The sequence below is a fragment of the Sylvia atricapilla genome, chromosome 3, assembly GCF_009819655.1.
Source record: "Sylvia atricapilla isolate bSylAtr1 chromosome 3, bSylAtr1.pri, whole genome shotgun sequence".
NCBI classification, from domain to species: Eukaryota; Metazoa; Chordata; class Aves; order Passeriformes; family Sylviidae; genus Sylvia; species Sylvia atricapilla.
This window is the reverse complement of record NC_089142.1, coordinates 44,728,793-44,754,294: the sequence shown is the minus strand read 5'-3', so window position 1 is coordinate 44,754,294 and position 25,502 is coordinate 44,728,793. Positions and strand designations below refer to the sequence as shown.

At 45.4% G+C, this 25,502-nt stretch overlaps 1 protein-coding gene across 4 annotated transcripts in view; it reads right to left on the bottom strand.

Moving 5' to 3' along the window:
- Positions 1–22,291, bottom strand: part of FOXO3 (forkhead box O3) — an 88,733-nt gene extending 66,442 nt beyond the window's left edge. For 3 of the 4 annotated variants that reach the window (XR_010743192.1, XR_010743191.1, XR_010743193.1), the window contains exon 1: positions 21,328–22,084. Coding sequence is in view for 1 of the 4 variants with exons in the window: in XM_066315221.1 (XP_066171318.1) it covers positions 21,328–21,912 (585 nt within the window). In the remaining 3 variants the exon portion in view is untranslated. Of the gene's footprint in view, positions 1–21,327 lie in introns of all 4 variants that reach the window. The other variant, XM_066315221.1, reaches the window with a different exon arrangement.
- Positions 22,292–25,502: the final 3,211 nt, after the last annotated feature.

Here is a 25,502-nt window from a genome sequence, read left to right as displayed (position 1 = left end):
ATATAGGAGGGGTGAAAGGGGGTGTTTTAGAAATTGTACATGTGCAGTCACAATGCGTTACTTCCAAAAACACACTTCCAGCTGTTATGTGTAAATATTGGCTTGAAAATGAAACCCTAGACGATGTGCTGGCACTTGGTTAGATCTGTTGGCTGGTGGGGCACTCTCGGGTGACACCATGTACATGCTGTGCTGTCACAGAGCGTGCTGGTCCCTCCCGTCCTGGTGTGTCACCGCATTGCATCACTGCCAGTGAAATAATGCAGCTGCCTCACTGCTTTTTTTTCCCTTTTTTTTAAGTGACAGCAAATTTTAGAGCAATAAATCTCTGAGTCTGTGCCCAGCTTTACTGCTCACACAGGGCAGCTTCTCTGCTTTGGAGGAGGACCCTTCTTTCTCTCTCAACATGGCCTCATTTGAGGAAAATAACACTCTTGCCACCTGAAAGATGTCGTGATTAAACTTAAAGTTTGGCAGCCATGTTATTGCCTGTCACTGCCCCTTAGGCTACTGGGATTACTGCTTTCCCTGGCCATTACTGTTGCCATCTCAGAAGCAAGTTAGATGGTCTCTCCAATAACATCTATAATCCACCACAAACCTGAGCACTGCTAAAAGGCCCCAGAAGTCAATGATAAATCTCAGCAGCAAAACACACAAAACTTTCCTGGAGTAAACACAGCAGCACCAATAGGTGTGGTAAGTACTGTCTTACCAGGCTGCTGGCCTTCACTACTGTGTAGCAGACAGGAGGAGGCCAAAGCCAGGTTGCCCACATGGCTTTCATGGAGCACTTCAGTGCAATAACCAAAACATAGAAAAGTCCATTCATCCAGCTTTATTTACTACTTACCCACAGCAAGCCTGCCAAAGTGTCACACATAGTGTATTATGGCAGACCTACCTGTAGCCACTGCTTATCGTTTTAGTAAGACACCATAGTCCATCAAAACATCCTACCATATGACTCAACTATGATTTTACAAAATCCATTCGGTTACCAGCAAAAAAAAAAAACAAAAAAAAAAAAAAAAACACCAACAAGCCACCACCATAAAATAATTTTCTTTTTCTGTATTTTGACAGTGCAGGAAAAACCCACTTTGTGTGAGCTTTCAAAAGGGTTCCCAAATGATGGACACATAGAAAACACTGCTGATCCCTCCAGAGAACCCTCTTTTCATTTTGACAATTAAATGCATGAGCACAGGGTTCAGCATCGTCTGCAGCTGCAAACACTCTAGCTGAAACCTGCAAGCTACGTACTTGTTCAACCAGATTCATGTTATTATCTTTTCCCTTTCCTTTCGTTGTGGCAAGAGTAACAATTTAATTAGACAGGGGAAGGGAGAAAAAAAAACCCCACGTATTATTTATAACTGTAGCGCAATACATTATTTTTAGCTAAAGGACTCTTAAGAAAGAAACAGTGTCCAGACTGATTTTCATGTACAACTTCCTGAATTTGTGATTCACAGCCAAATTTCAGGGACAAGTTTAATTTAGGTTTTGATCCTTTCGACCTTGGCACATTAGCAAGAGCTCTAGTTCTTCTCAGCTCTATAGATATAAAGCTCAACAGGTCCACTGACTGCAAAACGAGCAACACTTCAGAAAAGGCAGCCTTTGAAGAAACAAAGCTGTCATCCAGCTGTGGCTCTTGGGGAAATTTGGGAGGTGGGGAGCATTTACCCAGGCACAACACCACACTGATAGGAGTGGGATGTATCCCATTACGGGAACTGCGTGTTCACAAACAAGTGCCAAAGTCACAGGCTGTTCTGTGCCACGTGGCAGAGATAACACCGACAGCCTTCACACTGCCAATCCACCCTCCCCTGCCACTTTTTTTTTTTTTAAACCTAAACTATATTTGACTTCACTGTCAAGTATTTCAGCACAGCTGCTATTCTCAGGTTCTCCTAAAATACACACAGTAGGTACTGTACTGTTGCACATACAAACATCTACCTTCCTACCACAGCTATTTATGATTAAAATAACTTTTCTCCATTTCTGATTTCATTTCCTTTCTCTGGGCCCTGTTTTACATTGCACAGGAGGTGCTTTCAAGACCAGAACTAGCCTCTAGCATGAAATAAAGAAGCAAAATGTTAGCCTGTTAGAAGTTTAGTATGTCCAGTTTCCCTTGTGGGTGACCTATAAACAGGACATATCTCTGATGCCTCACAGTTTAGGGAAAAGAAAGGACTGAAAGTCAGCAATTAGCTAGGGAGTGGTGGTAAAAAGAAGCTGCCTGTCATCTGCTGGTCCCTCAGATATCACCAGTGCCCATTCCAGTCACTGCTGGGTTTGATACCTATCTTACTGGGTCTTGCACAGCACAAGTCTCCTCTAAAAATCTGCCTCAAACTGCAGGCATCAATGTCAAAAATTGTGCAGGTGCACAACAGTGGCACTCAACAATGGTGGATCTTATTCTGTCTAAAAACAAACTTCTTGGGTAAAGAACACCACATATGCTTTTCAGTTGCACTGAAATTGGGTAAAATGGTGGCATGCAATTTAGCAGACTTTTCCACCTTTCTGGGCCACTTCCATAGTTCAGGGGTTCTCTGCTCATGTGATGCAAGAAAAAAGAGCAAGGGGCTTCTCTGCGTCTCGAAGATGGCCTCTCTGCATTGAAACCCGCACCATCACCTTCTAAACTCATCCATACAGGTTGGAAAAGCAAACATACCTTGTTTTCATCCACCCTTGCACCAGGCCAGAGTGAAGGCAAAGCATTAGCACCACAACTACAGTGCAGAGGAGGCTGCACACAGGAGTAGACTAAGTTTTTACTTTGCTCCCAGCAGAAGCTCTGCAAGTGGTTGCGATGTTCCGACAGATGTTCTCAGCACCTGGTTCTTATCCAAACCCTCCCTTAGAGGCATGTGTTCCACTCAAGAGGACCTTGCTTTCAGTGCATGTATTCTTCCATAATCGAATGTGTTAAGGCCCAAAGCTTCTTTTCCTCCCAAAGCTTTTGCATGATTCCTAACTTCAGCGTGACATTAGTTCTGATGCTTCTGGAGGGCTAAGCAAAACCCCTCCTACTCCCTGAAATGTTACGCTGGACATAGTTGACCAGCCTCATTCCTTGTCCATGATCATCCTGCCTACTCAGCCAACTATTAAATAATTAACCCACACTGAGGCAAAGGCTCCTTTCTGCTTCATGGAATGGGGCCTCAAGTTTTCAGTGTGAAGCTCCTTTGTACTGAACCCAGCATGTCCTAGAAATCTTTCTGTGGGCAGCTGTACTCTGTATAAACAGTAATATAAACAACAGAGATTAAAGGGGCTCATCTCTCGCTGTTAAAGACAAACAAATACAATTGTTACAAATAATTCTGAGGTGATAAGGGATTGGGGGTGAGCGAAGCTGAACCCTGACTCCATGACCCTGTGGCATGCATCCAAGCACAGCGAGAGGAAGCTCCCAATGGTCCTGAAGCTGGGTCCACAAGCCATCCCAGAAGGGCACAGGCACCACAACTGCAAGGCTGCACTTTGGCAGCACTGCACTCCATTCTGCCTCCTGTTTGGAGTCACCTCCCCTCAATCACCAGTGCTTAAAGTCGACTACACCAACTGAACCTTAATTCTAGGTTTTAGCACAGCCCAAGCAGTTGGATGCTTCACACATGCACACACTTTGAACCTATCATTTCCTTACACAATTTGGTAGTTTCCCTAAACTGCTGCTTCCAAAGATCCTTAGCCCTCCTTCTACTTGCTTTTAAGTTCCCTTTAATTTAGAATTCAGGCATTTACATTTCTAGGATGGAAAAAAGGATATTTGTGATCAGATGTTCTAGACACCCCCATACACCAGAAATCAGGGGATAGGAGTTTAAAACACCACACTACGACTGGTCTGTGCTGCCTCTTCCAGCTCTAAAGCCCACTGCTGCAGGAGTGAAGCTGCTGCTCTCCCTGGTCAGCACTCTCAGATCTGCAAGGCAGAGCAGAGCCTCTTCTTGACACCTGTCCATTTAAAACAACTGCTGGATTTGCAGTCAGAGAAAACCCCCTTGTTTCTCCTGCCCTCAAGATCAGACTGACAAGGAAGGCTGTTAGATTTTTTGTCTTGGCTTCTGGCATGGGATCCTTTGGATATTTCATTTAAAAGACACACTGCACCTGCAGCACTTTAAGTTTTTCCTGGTCTCTGCATGCAATAAATACATTGCCATTGTGGTCTCTGTCTTGTAAGTATGAGACTTTGGTGTGTCATAAGGTGACAGAAAAATGCTTTATCTGACATGCTGTGGGCCAGATTTCTGAGAGACTTTGGAAAAAGATGCTCACTGGCATGGGTGACTAGACCAGGCCCATCCACTTCAGGGCCTTTGTAGGCCAGAAAGGTGCACATATATTGGAAAAAAAAAATTAACCACCATGTCAGAACTCAAAGTTACATGGTTTTCTTTGATTTTTAAACCTACTTTTCATATCTTTCTATTGAAAGAAGAGGTTTACAGCATGGAGAGTTGCATCAAACAAAACTCTGTTCAACAGCCTTATCTCAATCCCACAACACGTTAATTCAAGGTTGTTACCTCTTCTATCTCTTTTCCTTGCATACTAGAAAACAAACAAAATATACAAAGGGCACATGGAAAAGCCTCAGTGCAGTACAAACAGGACAGATTTTCTGATTCAACTCCAATCTCTTCACTTTTTTGTTTTCCACAGACACTAAGAAATATGTACAATTCTTTACCTACATAAGTCGCCCATTTATAACTGATGCAGGCACCTGCAGCACAGAGAAAAAAGTTACTTAAACTCCTCCACTCTCCATAAATGCAAAGGAAAACCTCAGCTGGCAGCCAGCATGCTGCAGTACTGACGCTATTTCTAAAACCTACAAACCAGTCTCCAGCATGTGTTGCGGCAGACATTTAACTGCACTTCAAATGTGTACATTTGAATGTTTTTGAATGAACAGAAACCAGGCAATGTAAATAGAAAACAGTTTTAACATGACACAGAGACACAGGGTAATGCTCCCTCCACATTAGGCAGCTAAAGCTTCAGCCGACAGCGCCGGCTACATGACAGAAATGCTCCATCAAGGCAGTGCTATGGCTCTGCAAAACTGTAAATGATTACAGAATAATGCTCTGCAATCAGAGAACAAAATGTGTGCTGCAGATTAATCACTTTCCAAGACGGGAAAGGAAAGATAGGCTTGAGAGATAAATCTGGCTGGGGTGTTTATGCAAGCGTATCATGCTCCTTAGTACTGAATGTCCCAGAACTTACAGAGGAAGTAAACAATGTGCTGGGGGGGTGTGCGGGGGGTGTGCGAGGGGTGTGCATGTGCCCACGCTCACAACCCCAAATAAGACGGCTTGTGAGAAATGCTGAACTTTCAGTTAGGAAGCACGGGCGTCAGGAGTCACTTTACTGCCGGCTGTACCGCTCCTGCCTGGGAAAATCTAAAACAAGGAGCCCTTCACATACAGCCGACGCTTCTCTCTGGCATTTCAAACTTCCCTATAAAACTCCACAAAGATGCCCACGGACTCCTGAGCCTTCTCCCCCATGTCGCCTCAGCAGCTACAGCAGACGGGCAGTGCATTTGAAGGCAAGCACTTCTGGCTGGGATTTACTTCTGGAAGCACACTCTGGCAACCTACATTTTCAGTGTCCCTCTAGCATAAAATCACACTGCTTTTGGCTGTTTAGGCAATGCCAGCTTTCATGCACTTCTATTTTCTCTGTAAACATATTTACATTTGTAACTCCTAACTGGCTTAACACTACACAGGCATTTCGAGGAAAACTCTACCAGCACTTGAATGAAATGCAACACTTCGACAATTAATTACAAACACAGTAAACTGACAGCAATGGGTGCAGGGGAGGCTGGTGACATGGATTTAGATCTAGTGCTGTACAGGTTCACCGGGAAGGCTTTCTGCAAAAGCTCACCAGGGGCCTACGCCCCAGCAGACTGAGTCACGGAAGCGACACGTTACAAAAAAGTTAGAAAATCTTCATGCTGAGAGTTTTAGTTGTCATCAATGGCTTTGAAAGACATAGGGGCACCATGCTGCAATTCTTCACCTGAGGATGATGGTCTTATACCAAATTTATTTCCACACAGGAGCTAATAATAATTTCCTACAAACTAAAGTGAGAGGCAGTGCTAGGGTATGCACCGCAACAGTGCTGCATATAAGGAAAATACTTCACAGAAATCAACTACTGGGGTTTCTTCTCTCTGCAAATATCTGGCTCTCTATTAAAACAAACTAACAACACACTACTAATAACAAGACTGTGATAGCGCTGTGAGGTTCCCCTAAAGCAAAATCCTACCAATGCTACTAATTGATTCAGCAATGTGCACCAGTTCAATGGCACAGGCAGACTCCAATTCTTGGAAACATTACATCCACTCTAATTCTCCCCCCAAGGTCACCACAACCATCAGAAAATTGCCATACATCCTGACCCAGAGAGCTGTGTCTAAACAGCTATTATCAATAACCTGGGAAACTGAAGCACTGCACCTGAAAAGCATCAGCCACCACAAGTAAATCCTTCAGCTAACCACCCTGCCAGAGCAGCTCAGAGAGCAGTGGCAGAGAATAAACTGCAGATTTGTCTTGCAGAGGAAAAAGCAGGGTGTGCTAGATTTGCCTTTGCACTATTTGTTGCAATGTGTGTTTGCATACACTTTACTGCAACTGAAAGAGGGCAGGACACTCTGTTACCTGACTGAAGTTTTGAACTTTTATCATGAAGGAACAAGGGACTCATAGATGACACACTCTATGCTCAAGCTCTTTAACGGGTCAATACAAGGTTATTCATGCCAATAAATGACTTGATCTAGTCAGGACCACAATTCAGTATGAGTTTCTCAGTCTGATTCTGATAATAAAAACACTGTCATCAGCTTCCCTAGATGTGAAGGCATTTTACCAGAACCATTAAAGACTAGGCATGAAGTTAGCATCAGAAGCAGAAGGCACAAGAAACCATGAAGCAGTATCAGAAAAGGTCAGCTACATCATTCTATTTTCAAGTCCAAATCCACCAAGTCAGGGGGTTCTTACTGGAGGACACAGAATATGCCATGACTACAGACTGTACACTTTTATTCCTTCTGTTTTTTTCAGTGATGAACTTGAATGTCTCCTCTCTTTTCACAGATAAGGAAGGAAAAAGGAACAGCCCTTCACCATGGAAATAAGAGCAATTACTACCTATACCATCAAATACTTTAGGGACAGCCCAGTAGCCCTATGAATTGTAGAATCTCAGATGCTGTTTGGTGTCTAGGTCAGGCCACAGAGAAGTAAGACATCCAAGTCTCTCTGAGACAGGACCCTCCATCTCTTACACAAATGAGCAACCTCTCAGTACCCAGTATCGGCAGAAGGAACAGGATTATCCAAATGACTAAGGATTTGCACACTGACAGGACCAGGACTGCTTACCTAAGGGTGGATCAGCCAAAAATATAAACAGTGTTCGAAATTATAGGTGGTGCTGTGAGCCCAACCTACACCTTGTATTGTCCAACATATCCTACTACAAAACCCTGTTTGTTCCTCGGCACTAATAACTTTGCAAACCTGAACTAAAACTGGGAATAGAAACAGGATAAGTGGTCCAGGATAGGCAAGCAAGACACAGGAAATACAAAATCCTGGGGCGGGGGAGAAATGTGGAATGGGCAGCTGGACAAAAAAAACAGACAAGCTGGACAAGCAGAACAGATACAAATACCAGTGGGGGCACGCAGAGGTGTGGAAGATCATAGGAAAAGGAAGGAGGGATGCATGGAGGAAGACTGGGAATCACAGAAGAAGAAACTGGGATGAGAGAACGTAGTGAGGAGCTTGGGGAGGGCAGAAGAAGATATGGCACTGGGACGGTGCTCATCAGGGAAGTATCTATGAATACTGAGGACACAAATGACACAGACAAGCACACCAGGAAGGGCGTATTTCTTTAGTCGGAGCCAAGTGCAACAACTATGGCACAGGGCCCACACAGAGAGCAGGGATGAGCTGAAACCCTGAGTACCCCTTGAAGGATCCAGCCTAATAAGGAGAGTAGGGGTGGATAGAGCCTGTGAACTCCTTACTATGTATGTCACAGCCAGCAGGAGAAGTAATTTCAAGTGTTAGACGCAACTTTATTTCTGACATTTTGTACTTCACAAGCACTTTTATACTGTTGTTTGGTTGGTTTGTTTTTGTAGATTTTTGAGTAAATAGAGAATGCTCTTATTTAGTCCTTCCGCTCAGCCCTTCACTGAACAGTGAGAATTATCCACAGAGATACTCCAGTGATCTACAGTTTGTGGTCAAACCACACAAGATCTCCCCAGCAGCTCCTAGAAAATGGGGAAAACCAATCACTGGCATTGCTCAATCCCACCTACTGCATCATAATATTTCTAGGGAGAAAGCTGCTGACCCTCACAAGTCTGTAACCACCCAGAAGAATTAGTGATCTGATACCTGACACAGTTTCAAAAAAAAAAAAAAAAAAAAAAAAAAAAAAAAACAACAAAAACACCACCTCTCAGACCATGAAAAGCTTTTTCATTTTTGGGTGTCTTTTTTTTTTTTTAACCAAACAGAACCAACAGGCACCAACAAAAATGTCATACCAGAAAGCAAGCACTCAAAATTGGAAAATTGGATAAATTTAGTAAGACGTCATGATTCAACTACAATTGAAGGAAATCCACACTTAATTTCTCAAACAACTGCTATCATACAGTTCAAGCAGTGTTTTTCCTTCAGGCAGAGAAGACACCAAATACACACTACTTCTCAATTTACTACTTTTTTCCTCTTTTCTGTCTTTCAATTAGAGAACATTGTCATTCCACATGCTTAATACAAGCCTGAATAGAAATGACACGTGAGAAGCTTTTGCCAGGGTTAAGTCCTGACACAGCTGTTGGAAAAACCCAAAATGAACATTTTATCCAGGCCAAATCAGTGTTCTTTTCACTATTTATATTCTTGGATCCAGCAGCTGCAAGTGACGCTACAGGTCATGTTGGCCAAAATGGGCAAGGAATCTGAAGACCCTCTCAAGTTTTGGAGGCTTGCTGCAAGTTTAAGTAGAATACCAAACTCTGGTTAGAACTGATTTTTCAGCAAAAATTTCCATTCTGAAAAAAAGAAAAAAAAAAAAAAAGGTGCCTTTTTCCTGCTTTCATTTTTCAGCACCATAGGATCAACAGTGGCTGCTCAGCTGATAATGCCCTCTTTATTTGAAATTATTTTTCTCCTTTCACCACCCACATTCATCTGGGACTTATTCAGTATTATTCTGCCTGACACTGGTCCAAAACAGCAAACAATTTCTTTAACAGCACAATAAGCAGAGAAGACCCTAACAGAGCTGCTTCGTTATCTAATAACCCCCTTCCACAGCACAAATAAGGCTGAAAAACTTGTAAGCAGGATAGATACAGCTGTGCCTTTAACACCACAACCTCTCTGGTATTTTACATTTGGCATCTGGCATTTTACAAGCAGGGAAACATTTCTGCTGTACTTTGGCCTTCTGTCATCTGAGAGAGGTGGAGATTTATGCCCTTTCTCCTTCTGAATTAGACTACTTCAGTGCCCTATTTTATATTCCTACTGACAGGTCCCTATTTTGTATAAAACAAAAGGTACTACTGTCACTGTGTTGCATGGCCAAGGCCCTTTCCAGCTGAAAGAGAAGTCCTGCCACTGAGTCAAGCAGCAAGATGTAACTTTGCAGCTAAAACTGTGAGGCTAAAATAACTTTGCCCAGCAACATATTAATTTCCAGCAGGATTTGATAAAATTATAATTCACTCTCCAGAAAAAATACTAAAACATTAAATATATTATACCGAGAAAGTCAAAATAGGTCATTCAATCAGAGTTATTCCCCCTTCATTTCACACATAATACAAAGCAGTTAAGTAGTTTCTCTTGCAATTAGCATCATCTTTGTCTCCTTGGTGTCTAAAATACACTGGAGATACAAAGCTGCTCTGTACTGCAGCCCAGGTCCTGCTTCCCACCATCACCAGCTCCTCAATAAATACAGAGGTGAAATCCCATCTTCAACGATTTCAACAATAATTTTCTTTTGTTATTCCAATTCCCTGGTCTATCATCTCAAACAATAGGCCTTTTCCCTCTGATTAAAATGGAATACAGGCGCGCTCAGGAAGAACCCCAGCATCTCCAGCTGCTAATGCACATCCCACTCTTCCTCCAACCAAGACCTGGCAGAGCCTTGAAGAAAGTGGGTTAGAAACAGTCTTCCTGAGGAACGGCGGGGTTTAAGAGATCCTTCCCGGATGTGAGAAGTCTGACATATGCTTCAGACGCATTTTAATTTAGAAGAATGTTGGAAAGATTTTATTTATGTTTCTAATTAGGTAAACAGTATGCTTCTTCCACCTGCTTTGAGCTACCCCACTAGGCCCAGTAGACATCAGATGTCTATGAACATACATCATGTTGATTTACACCCTACCGCTAGCTCACGGAATCCTTCCACCTCCCAGTCCCGTATGCCACTACCTTATGGACTACACACTTCCCTTCTTTTTTGTTTGGAAAATGGCCTCACAACTGATTTTCAAATACCTTCCTAAGCACACAGCTCTCTTCCCCATAGCTTTACATAGAACAGTTCCTCATAAAAGATTTCTCTCCTACCCCAAGCATGCAAACCTTCTAGCACATTTTAATCCGAAGTATTTTTGCTGCACATGAATCAGGATGAAAGAGCACTGGGGCAAGAAATAAATCTCAACATGCCATGGGAAGTGAAAATCACACTGTCAACATCATGATGAACATGATACTAGGTTGGAGCTTTTGACTGCTGCACAAGCTAGGCTGGAAACCTCTAGCCCAATTCATGCAGAGCTGATGTGACTTCCATCTGCAAATCAAAGATTTTAGATGTAGCCCACTTATCTGGGACGCATATATGGCTGAGGCTACAAATTCAAAAAATGCTTCAGAGTTTTTACAGCTCCTCCATGGCAGCATCATTTTCAGTGCCAAAGTTCTTGTCCTACAAAGGCACAGAAGGGTCAGCAGCCTCCCATTGTAGGTCTTGATGCATACTTAAAGTAGCATTCACTCTGAAACCTGACATCTCACACAAACGGTTTTGAGTTCCCCCATACAGTAAAACTCTTCAGCATAATAGATCATGTTGCACAAAAAGAGGGACAGCAGCTCTACACATCTCAGCTTACAAGCATCTCAGGACATGACTTGAACTGGCGTCACCTTCTTGTACAAATTCCTGGAAAAAAACATTCTCTGAAAATTAGTCAAGGTCCAGAGCAGTTGTGCAGAACAAACAGTAAATTATAGGCTTTCAGGAAACCACATCACTGCTCTCTGCACAAAACCAATCAGCAAAAAAGGTGATAACGTGGGAACTTGCACTCACAATAAAACATTCTTTCTTGAGCACTGTTCTCACTTGTCAGATGCCAAATTTTATGTACTAAAGCATATCTAGAACTTAATACGTGAAACTGATAAATCCTCCATGAAGTATTAGGAAATATATTTACACAAGATTTGGGTTCACACAAAGTTGGAAACTTTTGATCTGTATTAAGTCTCCCATTTAAAGGTATGTTTACACTGCAAATTTCAAGTAAGAAAGTGGTGTTAACCTTGGTCACAATGTGTCTTTGGAGAGCTGCAATAGGTGCTTGAAGAGATAGTGTGGAGAGAAAAAAACCCAGATACAGCAGGATTTAAAAGCACTGCTATGTGAGTACGTATCAAGACAATTCAGTCCGCATTCTAGATAAAACAAATATGGCCCTGGAATTCAGCCCATGTCCTAAAATTATTTCTTTAGAATAATGCATTTATTCTTCTGCATCATATTTTGGAAAAAAAACATAGAAACCAATGTGATACAGCATGAGAAAACACTAAGTTACAAGGGCAGATTGTCTCCAGAGTCAGAGCTGCTGACTGTCTAGACTAGGAGTGCAGCTTGTATTAGATATAACTAGGTAATTAACACATTTTTAAACAAAGCTTTGTTTACTTAAGTATGACACTGTTACTAACGCTCCCTGGTCATACTCAGTCTTGACATGGGTCTCAGGCTCAGCTGCAATCAGGATTTTGGCACTGCTAGCTTGAGTCTGTCTAGCACTAATGCAAATGTGTGCTCCTGCCTTAACATGGCCTTTAGCAGGGATGACAGTCAGACCTGCCTTCTTTATTTCATGGAAGTTCTTCTCTACCCATGAAAGTTGCACTGTCATAAACCTACACCCATGCAAACTCTTTTTCATTCCCACTTCAAACTGGGCAGTCACAGCAGCCAGGACGCAGAGTGAGGCCTCAGCAGATACATCCTGATGTTTTTGGGTGTTCCTCTATCTGTTCTCCCACAGCAGACCGCTGTCTGTCCTCATCAGTCTTCCGACTTATCTGTTGTCTCCCACTCCTCTAGGGCTGGGATAAGCAGATGTTACCTCCCTGTTCAAGTCCTGGCAAGCAGCCCGGACCTGCCCTTTCTGCTGGTGTGACTCAGGAGCCGGCAAACCTACCGAAAACTCTTTCCTAGGACTGAGTCCCACCCACTGATCACAGTCCCGGGAGTGCCATGGCCTCCACTGCTCCCTAGAGAGAGGCAGAGACCTCGGAAGGCCAGGGATGGGAAGACAGGTTGGCCTGAAGACACTGCAAGGCTGAGGGCCGAGTTACAAGGAGATCCACAGCACAAGAGAGAGTGTGAAGGCAGCTGAGAGCTAAGTGTCAAAGGAGAAAAATGGCTCCTTTGGCAGCACTCCTGCCTCCTGCCCTCATTCCAGAGCTCTCAACTAGGTTTTGGCGTGGAGACGTCAGCACAGATCCACCCTTCACCTCGGCACGGGCAGTGGGTGAAGGGACGCAGAAGTGGCGTGATGCAGTGACTCACCCCATGGAAATGCACCCGACCACGAGCAGCTCTCAGGTGTATGGCAGCCCCAGGCTGCACAGGCACAGCCCTGCACCCACAGCCTGCTGACCCCCAAAACTGGAGGCACACACTGCAAAGGCCCTTTCAGCGCCACACGGCGCCGTCCCTGCTTCAAGTGGTCCTTCCTCCACCTGTTCCTCCCACAATGGTCCATGGGCTGCCCCTACCCTTCTGTACCAGCATGCACCATCCTCACACCTCTCTTTACACGCAGCAAGTAGAAACTTCACCATCAGGGGAAAAATAATAAAGAAAAGCAAAATAATACCTTGCCAAATAAACATGTTCATGTGAGAACCCAGCATTCCATAATTCAGCTCTAAAGTATTTAGCATGTTGTGATAGAGCAAGCAATACACTCAATTTGTTAGCACAAGTTTGTTATAAGAGCTAATTTTCACAAAGCCTTTCTTTACTAGTACAAATCCACAGAAGGGCACTTCTCTGTGTGTGAAATCTTAAGAAGGTATTTGAAAAAGTATTTAAATAGCCATTATTTTTAATAGGTACCAGCATACAGATAAAGAAAATTGCCCCAGTAAGCAAAGTCCAGGTAGGACACAAATAGAGTTATTAACAACATATCAATGCTGCTACCTCCCAACCTGCATCAAATTCCCTGCAAAGCAGCATCAGAAGCACATCAGCCCTTGAGCAAATGTGCAAGGTGGGTGGCCCAAAGAAAGGACTCTGGCTTTGCAGGGCAAGAGGGGCTCCTCCTGGACTTCACAGCCAAACATAGCACCAGGAGAAACCACTCTGGCAAAAAACAATGCTCTTCTCTAGCCCTATGGGAAGGCATCTCCTTTGCTATTTCACACCAAGGATGAGGCAGGGCACTGACGCAATCGCTCACTTGTTCCCAACCCCTCACACTGCATTGGCATTGCTCTTCATCAGTCCTGCAGCCTAATCGTCTCCGTGTTGTATCCCCAACCAAAACTGCACAATAAGCCTGGCACAGCTACGAGCCAGCCCTCCACGTCCCACGGAAGTGCACCATGCAACCCTTCAGCTGGTGTTACAAGTGGGGAAGGATGAAGAAGGTGAAGTAGAATGTAATGTCCCTGGAGTCTCTCAAAACAGGAATGAGAAACTGGGTTATGGGGAATTGAGGCACAGATTTTTTAAAAAATATTGGTATTTGGAAATTGAACAAGTCCTCTCTGGTTCTTACTCACCTCACAGGTTTTAGACCAATGATCTGTGACAACCCTTACCCAACACACTACCCAGGATATAACTTAGGTAATGCAGTTGATGAATATAGCAAGACTCCTACTGTTGTTGGAGATCATGCCCCACTCCAGCAGTGGCCGGCTCTCAATGGCTGCAGGAGCCCAAAGGTCCATCATCCTCATCCACACAGAGCTGAAGATGACCTCCCTGCAAGGCACCATGGTGTGCCCCAGCCACTCCTACATCCCCTCTCCAGCCCAGTACACCTGAACTTTTCCTACTGCATCACTCCAAAGTGCATCACCACAGGACTCCAGATGCCCCTGCAGTTCCTGGCAAGCTGAGAAGCACAGCTCTTTCTCTGCTGCCTCAGGCAGATGAGCAAGAGCTGTACCCACCACTAGCAGGAAATGCTCAGAAACATGCTAGCTCGCTTGGGAAGCTAAGGTGTCAAATAAATGCCAAATACACATGGGTAAGGAGTTGGTGCCTATCAGTGGTACAACTGTATCCCACACGCATAGCTGGAACATCAGGAGACTGGTACAGCCATGATGAGAAGCATGGGATACCCCAACCTGACCTTGTCTGAAGCAAGTTAGAACAAAACATCTCACTCTGAAGGAAAACCCCCTTCTGCAGACAAGCCACTCTTTAATAATAAGTGTTAAATGGACTATTCAAGCAGGTAATTAATGTTAATTAACATACGTCAGGCCATAAATTGGCTAGATGCACCTCATTTTCCAAGCTTGGTGTGTGGCAATGCTCAGGAAATTGTAACAGAACAATCTAAGTTTGTAGAAGCACAAAAAAACCCGAGCAAATAAAAGGTTAAGCATAATCTTCACTTAACTCATGGTGTGCTGAGCCAGCAGTACAGAAAACTGCATGACTATGCACATTACTTGAACACTTCATTTTGCTCCTGAACCGCTGTGCTACGCACATATTGTCAGTCCCAAGAAAAGCCACATAAAAAAACCCCAAACAAACAACAACAACAACAACAAAAAACCCTGCAGTTCCCTGAGTGCTGTGTTATCAGTCAGGCCTTTACTGGGATTGTCACTGTGTGTGGGACCTGGACCCACCTCCTGTTCCAGGACCTGGCCAAGCTGTGGCCCTTTCCAGAGCCAATTTGCAAATCGCAGTTTTCCATGGTAAGGTGAACAAATCAGCAGCAGGAGGATGCTCAGAGCCCGCCCTTCTCCAGACTGAGTACCTCCAAATGCACAGGGCCTCTTGCCTTTAAAACAAACTAATATTGACATTTTGTAATGCTGCCCTTGGGCACATTTTCTGTGACAGACATAGTAGTAAGGCTTTTTAAAAAAGTGGGAGAGAAACAAGAACATGCAGAGACTTCAGTCTAAGTAGCAACTTGCATTAGGAAACACTTTCAGTTTCTCCTTTGGCAAACTGCCACTACACCAAGACCCACTTTAATTGCATTGCAAATAAGGAACAATCCTCACAAAAGATTTTCCATACTTCCACGCAAAATAGCTGGCTGCCAAAATCTAGCAGGGCACCTTTAGGAGGCTGCCACCTAGAGAAATGCTTTGGCTGGTTATCTTGTTTTCCCTTATCTCCAAGGCAATCCCTTCGGCCTCCCTTTGAAGGCTGCACACCCACCGTAATTTTCTGGGGTGGTTTTCAGACTTTTTCACCCCGTCCACCCCAGGCGAGCTGGCTGAAACCCACCCAGCCGCTGCAGGAGGGTGCGGGGGGGCTGCCCCAGAGCTGCCTACCTTCTACTCAGGGCTGCTACTTTGTCCACATCAGCACAAAGAGCTTTCACAAAACCACACAGCTAACCCTAATCACTCGCCTTTCTAAATGCACCAGCACGTGCCCAGCCTCCCCTAATCTCCCAGGATTACAGCAAAGTAGTGTAGCACCACCAAAATGACCCGAATACAAAATGGCCTCGAGAGTAAGACACTGCTTGCTTCACCAGGACAACACCAAGCAGGCGCAGGATGTCCCAGGGCAGCAGTGCCAGGGTATTTCTCCTCCCCAGCCCCACAGTCTCAGACAGTGTTTGTTCAAGCCAGTGCAATACATAGGATATAGCTGCCACTAAGGTGGTTTAATTTTTATTAGCCTTAACCGTGTACTTTCAAACACATAGGTAAGAGTAGAAGCCAACCTCTTACTCTCAAACTTCCTATTTTAAATATGCTCAAATTTTAAATAAGCACAAATATTGAAACTAATAAACCTATTATAGACAATGTCAATTGCTGCATGACTGTTTTAGGTAACCCTCTGTCTCTGAAGAATGGAGGGACACTGGTTCCAACATTTATCATGCAATACCACATCATCATTGACTGAAGGTTTCCCATTCACATCAAAAGTTGAGTTTATCAGAGCCTGTGATTCTTTGCAGATGAAGGCATTCACCAAAGTGATGTGTTTATGTTCGGCATTTAACAAGTCCTTCAGCAAAGGTGCTCCTCACTGTCACACTGTGGATCAAACAATATCAGTGATTCTGGGAGAGCTACTTACTTGGTCTCTCTCTCACTCCTCCAACAGCTGTCACCTGCCTGCATCAGCTGGGGAAAAGTGAGATTTTTGATGTACATTACAGACATGAAATAACAACGTACGCTAATATCTACATATGATTTCTTCTGGAAAGTTTAAAAAGTCATTTGTTACTCTGATACTAAAGTATACTTCTCTTTGATGCAAGACATTTGTTATCTAGTGGTTTCAACCGCTGGAACCACACATCTCTTTACACTGCTCAACACAAAAGTCACTTACAAATGTTTCTGAGTTATTTTGTTAAAGCACAACATAGTAAGGCTTTGATCAGGTAAGATGCTTAAGTAGCAAGTTTAAGCACACAAGTAATCCCAGCGAAGTCCCAAGGATCCATTCACATGCTTAAATCCATGCTCTCTTTGGTAGGTCAAAATTTAAAATAATCAGGCTACAGCCTGTAACTCAAACCCTTCTGTACAGATGAATAAGTCAACACAAAAATGTATTTTAAAAAATATAACAGAAGGCTGGAAAAAAAATTCTTGTCAGCAGTTAGTTAGGAAATGGAATCTTTATAGAAATAAAAAAGAAAAAAAAATTTAAAAGCAGAGGAAAAAAAGAAATTGATGCAGACTCCCGTTTTACATTGCCACTCCTGATAAAGACATTGTCTGTCATCCGAGGAAGGAGAAATAAGAAGAAAGAGAATGGTGTTACTTCCTTCTCACATCTTTGCAAGAAGATGATAAAAAGACACATCTTGTGTATCAGCATCTGGCTAACAGATTTAGACATCTGTCTACATCACTGGCAAATTTCTCAAGCCTTTTCAAGTCTCAGTAATTAGAGAAGAGACTAGCGCATTTGCTACACTGAAGGAACTGCAGCCCTTTGGTACATAGAGGCCAATAAAACATGGTAAGAAATAATGGAATGTTCATGTACAAAGTTTACAAAAACCTCCGCTTCAAAGTAAATACCCCAGCAGCTAGCGTTTATCTTTTATGGGAAAGATGAATACAACAGAAGTAAAACAGAATAGACTTCTGATATGAAAAACAAATCAAAGCAAATCAGCTACATTTAAATTTGGGAATTGCTGGTATCTCTGTATAAAGGACAAGATTCACAGTCTTGCCATACCGCTTAACAAAGAGGAAAATAGTCCCCCTAGTGTACTCTCCATGTAGAAAAGGCTGTTTCACAAGATAGTGCTGCAAGAAATTACAAAATTGTGGGAAGAGGTACGGAATTACTTAAGCTGTAATGAAACTGGGCACCTCTACTATGTACACACAAACTCGCTTTTTCAGTCTCCTACTTCAAGATCATTGAAGGAAGCAAGTGCTTCAACCGAAATACTTGCAAGGTAAAACTTTGTTTTTAAGTCAGCACACTAGTTTTGTGACTGCAGGACTTTGACTGGGTAGCAGAAATGAGGAAAGATCTAGTCATCTAGGAGCTCTGTAGAAGTACCTGGAACAGTCACCGAGCACAGCGCATTTCACAAGGGTGAAACTAGCTCACCCTGGGATCTCTTCCCCCCTCCAGTGATGAAAAACATAAATACCTTAAATACCGACCTTCCCTAAGCATCTGAGACAGAAGCAGATATTGGGACATGCAAGGAAACCCTCTCCAGTGGTTTGGAAGTGTTCAGGATTGTACCAGCCGGGATGGCCCGTGGCACACAGGAGTGTTGGGAGCGTGGTACCTCCGCAGCAGTGCATCGTACACTACTGCCCTAGTTAGCTTCAGGCACTATTAGGTTAGCCAAGGTCCCATCAGGGCCACGGGGAGGTGGAAGCAAAGGAGGTTGTTGGGGGGGTATATTGGGCAAACCTTATCCGAATTACCGGAAACATAATAAATGCCTTCCTAACCACATCTGAAATATTCACTTCTGCTTTAATGCCCTAGGCAGAAAAAAAAAAAAAAAAAAAAGTGATAGTTGTAACTTTAATTTATAGCTCTTAAAATAATTGTTTGAGGAGAATAATCCTGGCTATGTTTATGGATTATGGTATTCGGCATATCTCACTGGAAACAGTATTAATATTTCACATATAATAATACATAAGGTAGTAAGACCAAGTTCTCTTCTTCCCTTCTTTTAAAATAACAATTTTCCCACTCAGTGGCAGAGCAGAATATTGTGAAATGGGCTTGCTGCCTTCAACGATGAATTTAGCTGTGTAAAAATACTCTAAGTTAACATAAAAGTCTTCTAACACAGAACTATCTTCTGTTCATTTAAAATCTCAGAGTAACTAGCAAACTGAAGAAGTCTAATGTGAAAAGCTGACATTAGGTCCTGAAGAGTTGTATTCATTACCTGTGAAGGAAAAAAAGACGATAATAACGCACAATGTGTTTTAACATCAGGAGATTAAGATGGAGTTCCCATATAAGAATGTTGCTCTGCACAAACTAAGCTACTCTCCAGCCAAGAAACAGAAGTAGTCCTCTTCTGAATGTATACGCACTTAAAAAAGAAATCCTAGCCTTGCTAAAGAATTACATTTTCCAGTTTTAGATGCCTGGCAAATTATTAGCTCCTGGTCTACCCTTTGCCCCCTCCAGTACGCCCCTACCACTCACGCACAACTGCACCCACCATTAACGTGACCGAATGCCTCACCCTAACTTCCGAGACAGCTCACAATCATTAGAGGCAGAATTTGCTGCTACCAGTATGCCTGCATCTTGTGAGAAAGGTCATCCTAAAGGCTTGTGAGAAACTTCTGAACTAAATTATAACAGAAGAATCTCAAGGGAACCAAGTTTTTAACATTTTAATTAGCTCCAAGTACCAGTTAATGCTGCTCAGCAAAGGAATCAATATCAAATTAACAGTATAAATTGTCAGAAAAATTGTGACGGTATTAAGGATATTAATCAATGTAAGCACTTCATGTTATGGCCCAGATTCTGCTTCTGCTAGAGTGAAAAGGAGTTTTGCCACCAAATTCAGCCAAAACAGCATCAGGCCTGTTGTTAGGTAAGTCTTCGTTTGAATCAGATATTGAGAATTTACTGAAAATTCAAAGGACCAGATAAAAATGCTGGATTTGTCATAGCAGCTGACATCTAAAGCCACTGCTTCTGTGTTATACCAAACAACTTACGAAGGCACAGGCTGTCATTGGAAGATGTAACCCTTTATCACACTCTGCGTCACACTTGTAAAGTCAGATCAAAATTCAACACCTAATACAGACACAAAAGCTGTAAAAAGGATGCGTGGTTTTAAAAGCCTTGTCTTCAACTTAGCTACGCCAGCGATGAACTTTGTATTTTCCCTGGCCTGAGACAAGTCTGTCAACTAAATACTTCCTCTACAGTGCTTCATTTGGAAGGTAAAAATCATAGAGCCCCACTTCAATTCCTAGCAGCAAGTCTTGCCCAGGCACCAAAATACAAGACAGGGCTGCTAGTACAGAAACTGCCAGAAATGTTTTATCTGCACAGTATTTCTGACCAACTTGTATACTGAAAGTTATCACTTGATCCAAATCTAGACAGATTCAGAGAGAAAATGTAATTTCTCTATAAAAGCATTGAACTTGCTGGCAAATTCATTTTCAGCCATACATTCGAAAACTCCGGGTCAGATGCCGCTAGTATCGGCCCTGAGCAGCAACTGAACCTTGCCGGGATTTCCTTCTGCAAACAGTATCGGCATCAAGCAGCACCTGCATTTCTGTACAGCTGCAAGTACGTGACATTTCGGCGTCCAACAGACGCTGACAGATGAACAGGAAAGCGAGAAGAAAAAAAGCAGTTCTGGAAATCACTTCAAATGTGCTTTACGTGCAGCTCTGGCTCCTTGTAGGCCCTGTAAGACTTTCTTGAGGGTGAAACCCTGCCTGCCTGCAACGTGCTTTTGCACGTGCTGAGTAAACAAGCCACAAAATCAGATTTTTTTTCCCCCTCGTTTATTAAAACGGTAGTACTCTTAGCTGCTCGCTGTCGCAGTGCTGGACAGAAAACGCTGGGCTATCAGTAGACAGTGCTCTCATACGCTGGCACCGCAGGAATCACAAACCAAGCGTTCCCGCGGCTGAACAGCCAATAACTCCATGCTTTGATTAACTTTATGAAGAAATGTCAAAACTGGAATTTCCCTCTATTGCCTTTAAGGAACACATGGGCAAAAAACTGAGGGTTTTCTTCACAAAAATAATAAGTCGTTCTGTATTTGAGATTTGAGACTCAGACTGACCATGCATAAAAGCAATTCTGCTCATTTCCATCATGAGTTACCTGTGGTGTTACCATAACTTTAAAAAAAAAAAAAATCCACAACAAAACCCACACACCTTAGAAATATTTTTCTTTCTCTCTTTCCCTCTCTCTTTCCCTGCTTATGTGTATCACAAAAACCAGCTCCGCTCCAGCGTGTACTCTGCCCCCAGAGTGAACAGCCCTTACCGCTTATACACAGCAACAGAAAAGAGACAAAACTTTCCTTAATCCCTCCCTTAAAAAAAGCAAAGTCGACAGGGAGACCACCATCAACACGACCAGCACCAGCGCCCGGAGGGCTGCTGTCGGGGCCAGCCGCCAGCACCGCGCTCCGCATCCTCCACGGGCAGCCCGCCCGTCGGGGCGGCGCGGCGGGAGCGGCGTGCCCCCGGGATCCCGCCTCACCTTCCACCCGGCCGAGCTGTTGCTGTCGCCCTTGTCCTTGAAGTAGGGCACGCAGCGGACCATCCAGTCGTAGATCTGGGAGAGAGTGAGGCGCTTCTCCGGGGAGCTCTCGATGGCGCGGGTGATGAGGTCGGCATAGGAGAGGTTGCCCCACGCGTTGCGCCGCGACGAGCACTTCCTCGGCGCCGCCGCCGGGCCCCCGCTCAGCCCCCCGCCGCCTGCCGCCGCCGCCGCTCCCCCCGGCGAGAGGCTCGGCCCCTCCGGGCCGCCGCCGGGCAGCGGGGCCAGCAGCCGCGCCGCCTCCTCCGGCACGGCGGTGGTCGCCGCCGCCGCTTCTCCGCCCGCGGGGGCCGCGCTGCCGACGGTCATGGCCGAGCCGCCCCCCTCCTCCTCGTCGTCCTCCTCCTCGGGGATCATGGAGGCGGCGTCGGCGGCCGACTCGCCGGCGGGCTTGGCTGGGCTGGCCTGCAGCTCGGGCCTCTGCAGGGGCCAGGTGCAGGAGCGGGGGCGGCTCTGCGGCTCGAACTCGGGGTCCAGCTCCACGTCCAGGGGCGAGAGCGGGGCGGGGGGCGACGCCTCTGCCATCTTGGCCTCCCCCGCGGGCGGCTGCGGGGCGCTGCGACGGGACGGGCGGGCGGCCGCCGACCCCGCTCCTCCTCCGCCGCCTCCTCGGTGCCGACGGGAGCCTAGCAGGCGGGGGGCCGCCGGGCGGGCATGCCGCGCTCCGCTAAGGCTGGCCGGCTCTCCGCTGCTCCCCGAGCCCCGCTCCCCGCGGGCGATGCGCACGCCGGAGCTGGGAGGCGGGGGGAGAAGGGGAGGGAGGGAAAAAAAAAAAAAAATCAGATTAGGAGCCGGAGCGGCCGCGCAGGGCGGCAGCACGGGCCGGGCGGTGCCGGAGGTGCCCGCGGCGCTGCCCTCCGCGCCGGCGGAGCGGCGGCCGCTCCCGCGGTGCGTGTGTGCGTTTGTTTATGTTTCACTCCATGCGGATGCAGAAATAGCTCCAGCGGGAACCGCGCTGTATTCCGCCGGGAGAGGACCCCCCCACGCCCCCGGCGCCTCCGCGCTCGCTCCTCGGCGCTTCCGCAGATATCTTGCCTTTTGGGGGGGTGGTCCTTTGCGCCCTCCGTCGGCAAGAGGGCAGAGAGAGGGGTCCTTTGGGTTACACCGAAGACTTTTTCCTTCTTCAAAACGCTCTAAAAGGAGCCGAAGTCTTAGCATACATCCAACTGCACACTAGCGTAAACCTGTCACTTTGCGGTGCCCCCAAGCCACACGCAAGCAACCCCCCAAAATCTCAGAGCCGACGGAGCAGGGGTTAGGAGAAGGCCACCTCGGGGGCTGGTCGGTTAAAAAAAAAAATAGTAACAAATCCTCCTTCTTGCAGGGAAAAAGCAACCACAACGGAACAAATCAAATCACCAGTCTTCCAACAGGTCCAGTAGCTTTAAGCCCTCCCTAGGGCTGCCAAAGAGAATAGGTTTTGTTCCAGCATCAACACCACATTCATAACCTCCTTGCTCCTGCTGCTGCCATCTTGACAGTTTTTCCCCCCTTCACTTAAGTAATTTAAAAAGCGCAGGCAGACGAGGCAGGGAAAGCCACATCGGCAGGGGCGGGAGGTGCCGGGGGGGTGCTGGATCGACAGCCACCTCCACAACCGGCAGCAATCGAGATCCGAATTCACGGGAGGAAGAAGCAGCGCTGCTGCATGGTTCCTGCTGCTCCTGCGCCTTCAGCTCCAGAGAGCCTTCCCTTTAAAGGCGAAGGATGGGAAAACGGCAGAGCGCCCGCTCCCCCTGCGAGCAGCCGGCGAGAGGCAAGCGATCCGCCCGCGCCCAGCCCGTCCGCCGCCGCAGCCCGCCCGAGCAGCCTGTCACCCTGCTCGCCGCCGACTTCCACATCCCTCCTCCTAACAACCACCGGCAGCAACACAAAGTTATAGACACACGCAGGGAGGCTCAACCAAACCGCACGGCTCGGCACGGCCCGCCCACGGGCGGGCGGCGCGGGCAGGAGCCGCCCCAATGGGGCGGGAGCGCCGGGATGGGCGGGGGGAGCCGCCGGGATGGGCGGGCCGGAGAAGCTGCCGGCGCCTGGCGAGAGCCGCGCTTCTTTGCTCGCTGTCCCTGCGGCTCCGGAGTCCTCTCCGGCCGGCCTGGTGGAAAGCGCTCAAGCTTTTTCAAGTACCCGGTAAATCTTTCCAAGGGTTGTATTAGCCCCGTTTCTTTTCTGTACTTGTTTCCACTGGTCATAAATTATTGGTGCACGAACTATTCTGATAAACTTTAAAATACAGAGTCTAATTTAGTAATTCTTTGCAAACTTTGACTCTGCCTGTGGGTGATGCCAGGAACACGTTCAGACATGTCCACATGTGAACATAATCCCGCTGTACCTCCTCCTTGGAGGCCATTCCCTAGCAGAAAGCTCTCCAAAGTAGCTCACTTGAAGATGCGGTTAATTATGGGTTCAATAAAGGGGTGACCCACAAAACCAAAGAACATAAAAGCTATTAATATGGACGTAGTTATAAATACTTCACGCGGCAACTTCTGTGTATCGGTTCTCACTTGGCTTGACACCGACCTAGACTGTAGACTAGATTTAGTCCAACGGTAGCATTGTCTCTGAGACAAGGTACAGTCAATAGCATGGACTGAGAAGCAGGTGTGCTTCTGAAGCTTTGCTGGATAGAATTAGGAGACAAATTAAACTATTCCTGATGTATTGCATTACAGACAAATAGAGAGATTTGAAAACTATTCCGTTTGATTAGAAAAGAGCAAGGCCCTGAATCCTGCATGCCTTCCACATCCTGCTAAGTAAGGCCTAAGGCCCTAAGGATTGAGTTAGGTTTTAAATTCAAGTGGCACTGAAGTTAGGAATAGTTTAGTGTTATTTTATTACAAGGGACAGCATTTCAGCATGCATACAATTAATCCCTGACTATCTAAATATAGCAGGAGACACTGAATTAATCGGAATGAATGCAGGTTTTGAGTAATGGAAATCATTTTCATTCCAACTCCAATTTGGGTCACAATGTTGAGTGGCTTGCCATGTCTTTTTTTGTAATATGGCCCCTACAGGAAGGCAAGCCAGCTCAAAAAGACACCAGCCACTCTGCAACTGTGACACTGGCATTCATGTGTATGATTTAGCAGTAGGTAAGGAGGAAAACCATAGTGGCATTGAAGAGCCACCAACCAAGTTCAGACAAAAAGGTGCGGTGAGAAGATGCTTAGTCTAACACCACATCTCCAAGGAGCCTTTCCTTGTGGCTTTCAGCAGTTAGCCAGAAAAGGCTGGCTGTGAAACTGTGACTGGTGCTGAGCCCTTTCCCAAAACTAGCTACTGCTTGGGGCTGATTTTGACCACTGCAGAAACCTCCACATGGAGTGCATTCTGAGGTTCCGGGGAAGCATAGCACTTTGACCTTGGGCTGGGTTACAAGCAGCAAATCTAGTCCTAAATGATATTATCATCTTCATTTATTTATTTAATTGGCATTGCATTGCTCTACAGGCACTGCTATTAGGTCTCATTGTACTGGATGAAGGCCCTGCACGTGGTTAGAAATGCTCCACTCCCCGGCAGAATTGCAGTCTAAGTGAGGCAGGAGAGGGCGGGAGAAAGGAAATAAGTAAGTAGTAACCCTATTAAAAAAGATGATGGACTGAGGCACTGAACAATTACATGACTGTACTGAGGTCATACAGGAAGCCCATGCCAGAACTGAGAAATAAAACTGGATCACCTGAGTGCCAGCCTTAAGCAAGTTTATCTGTCCTCTTCAGAATTCACTGGTATATCAGTTGCACGACCTTTATCATACGTCATGGTACCAGTTCTTCAGAGCTCCATGCACCATGTGTGTGCCCGTGATAATGCAGTTTAGGGGTGTAATTAAAACCACAGTATAATTGTTTCTACACATTTTGCTTATGAGAAGTACATGAGCAATACTGAAAGACACAGGAGCTCTGCTTATTGTCGTTCCATGGCTGGGCCCACTGAAATACACATAAAAACTGATCAAAATTTAATCTAAAGCCTGCACAATTTTCAATCTCTTCCTTTAAGTACTTTCATGCCTCAAGGCTGGGATTTTCCAAAAGGCTCCATTTATGGGAGTTTTATCAGTGACTTCAACAGGAATAAAGTTAGGCCAGCCC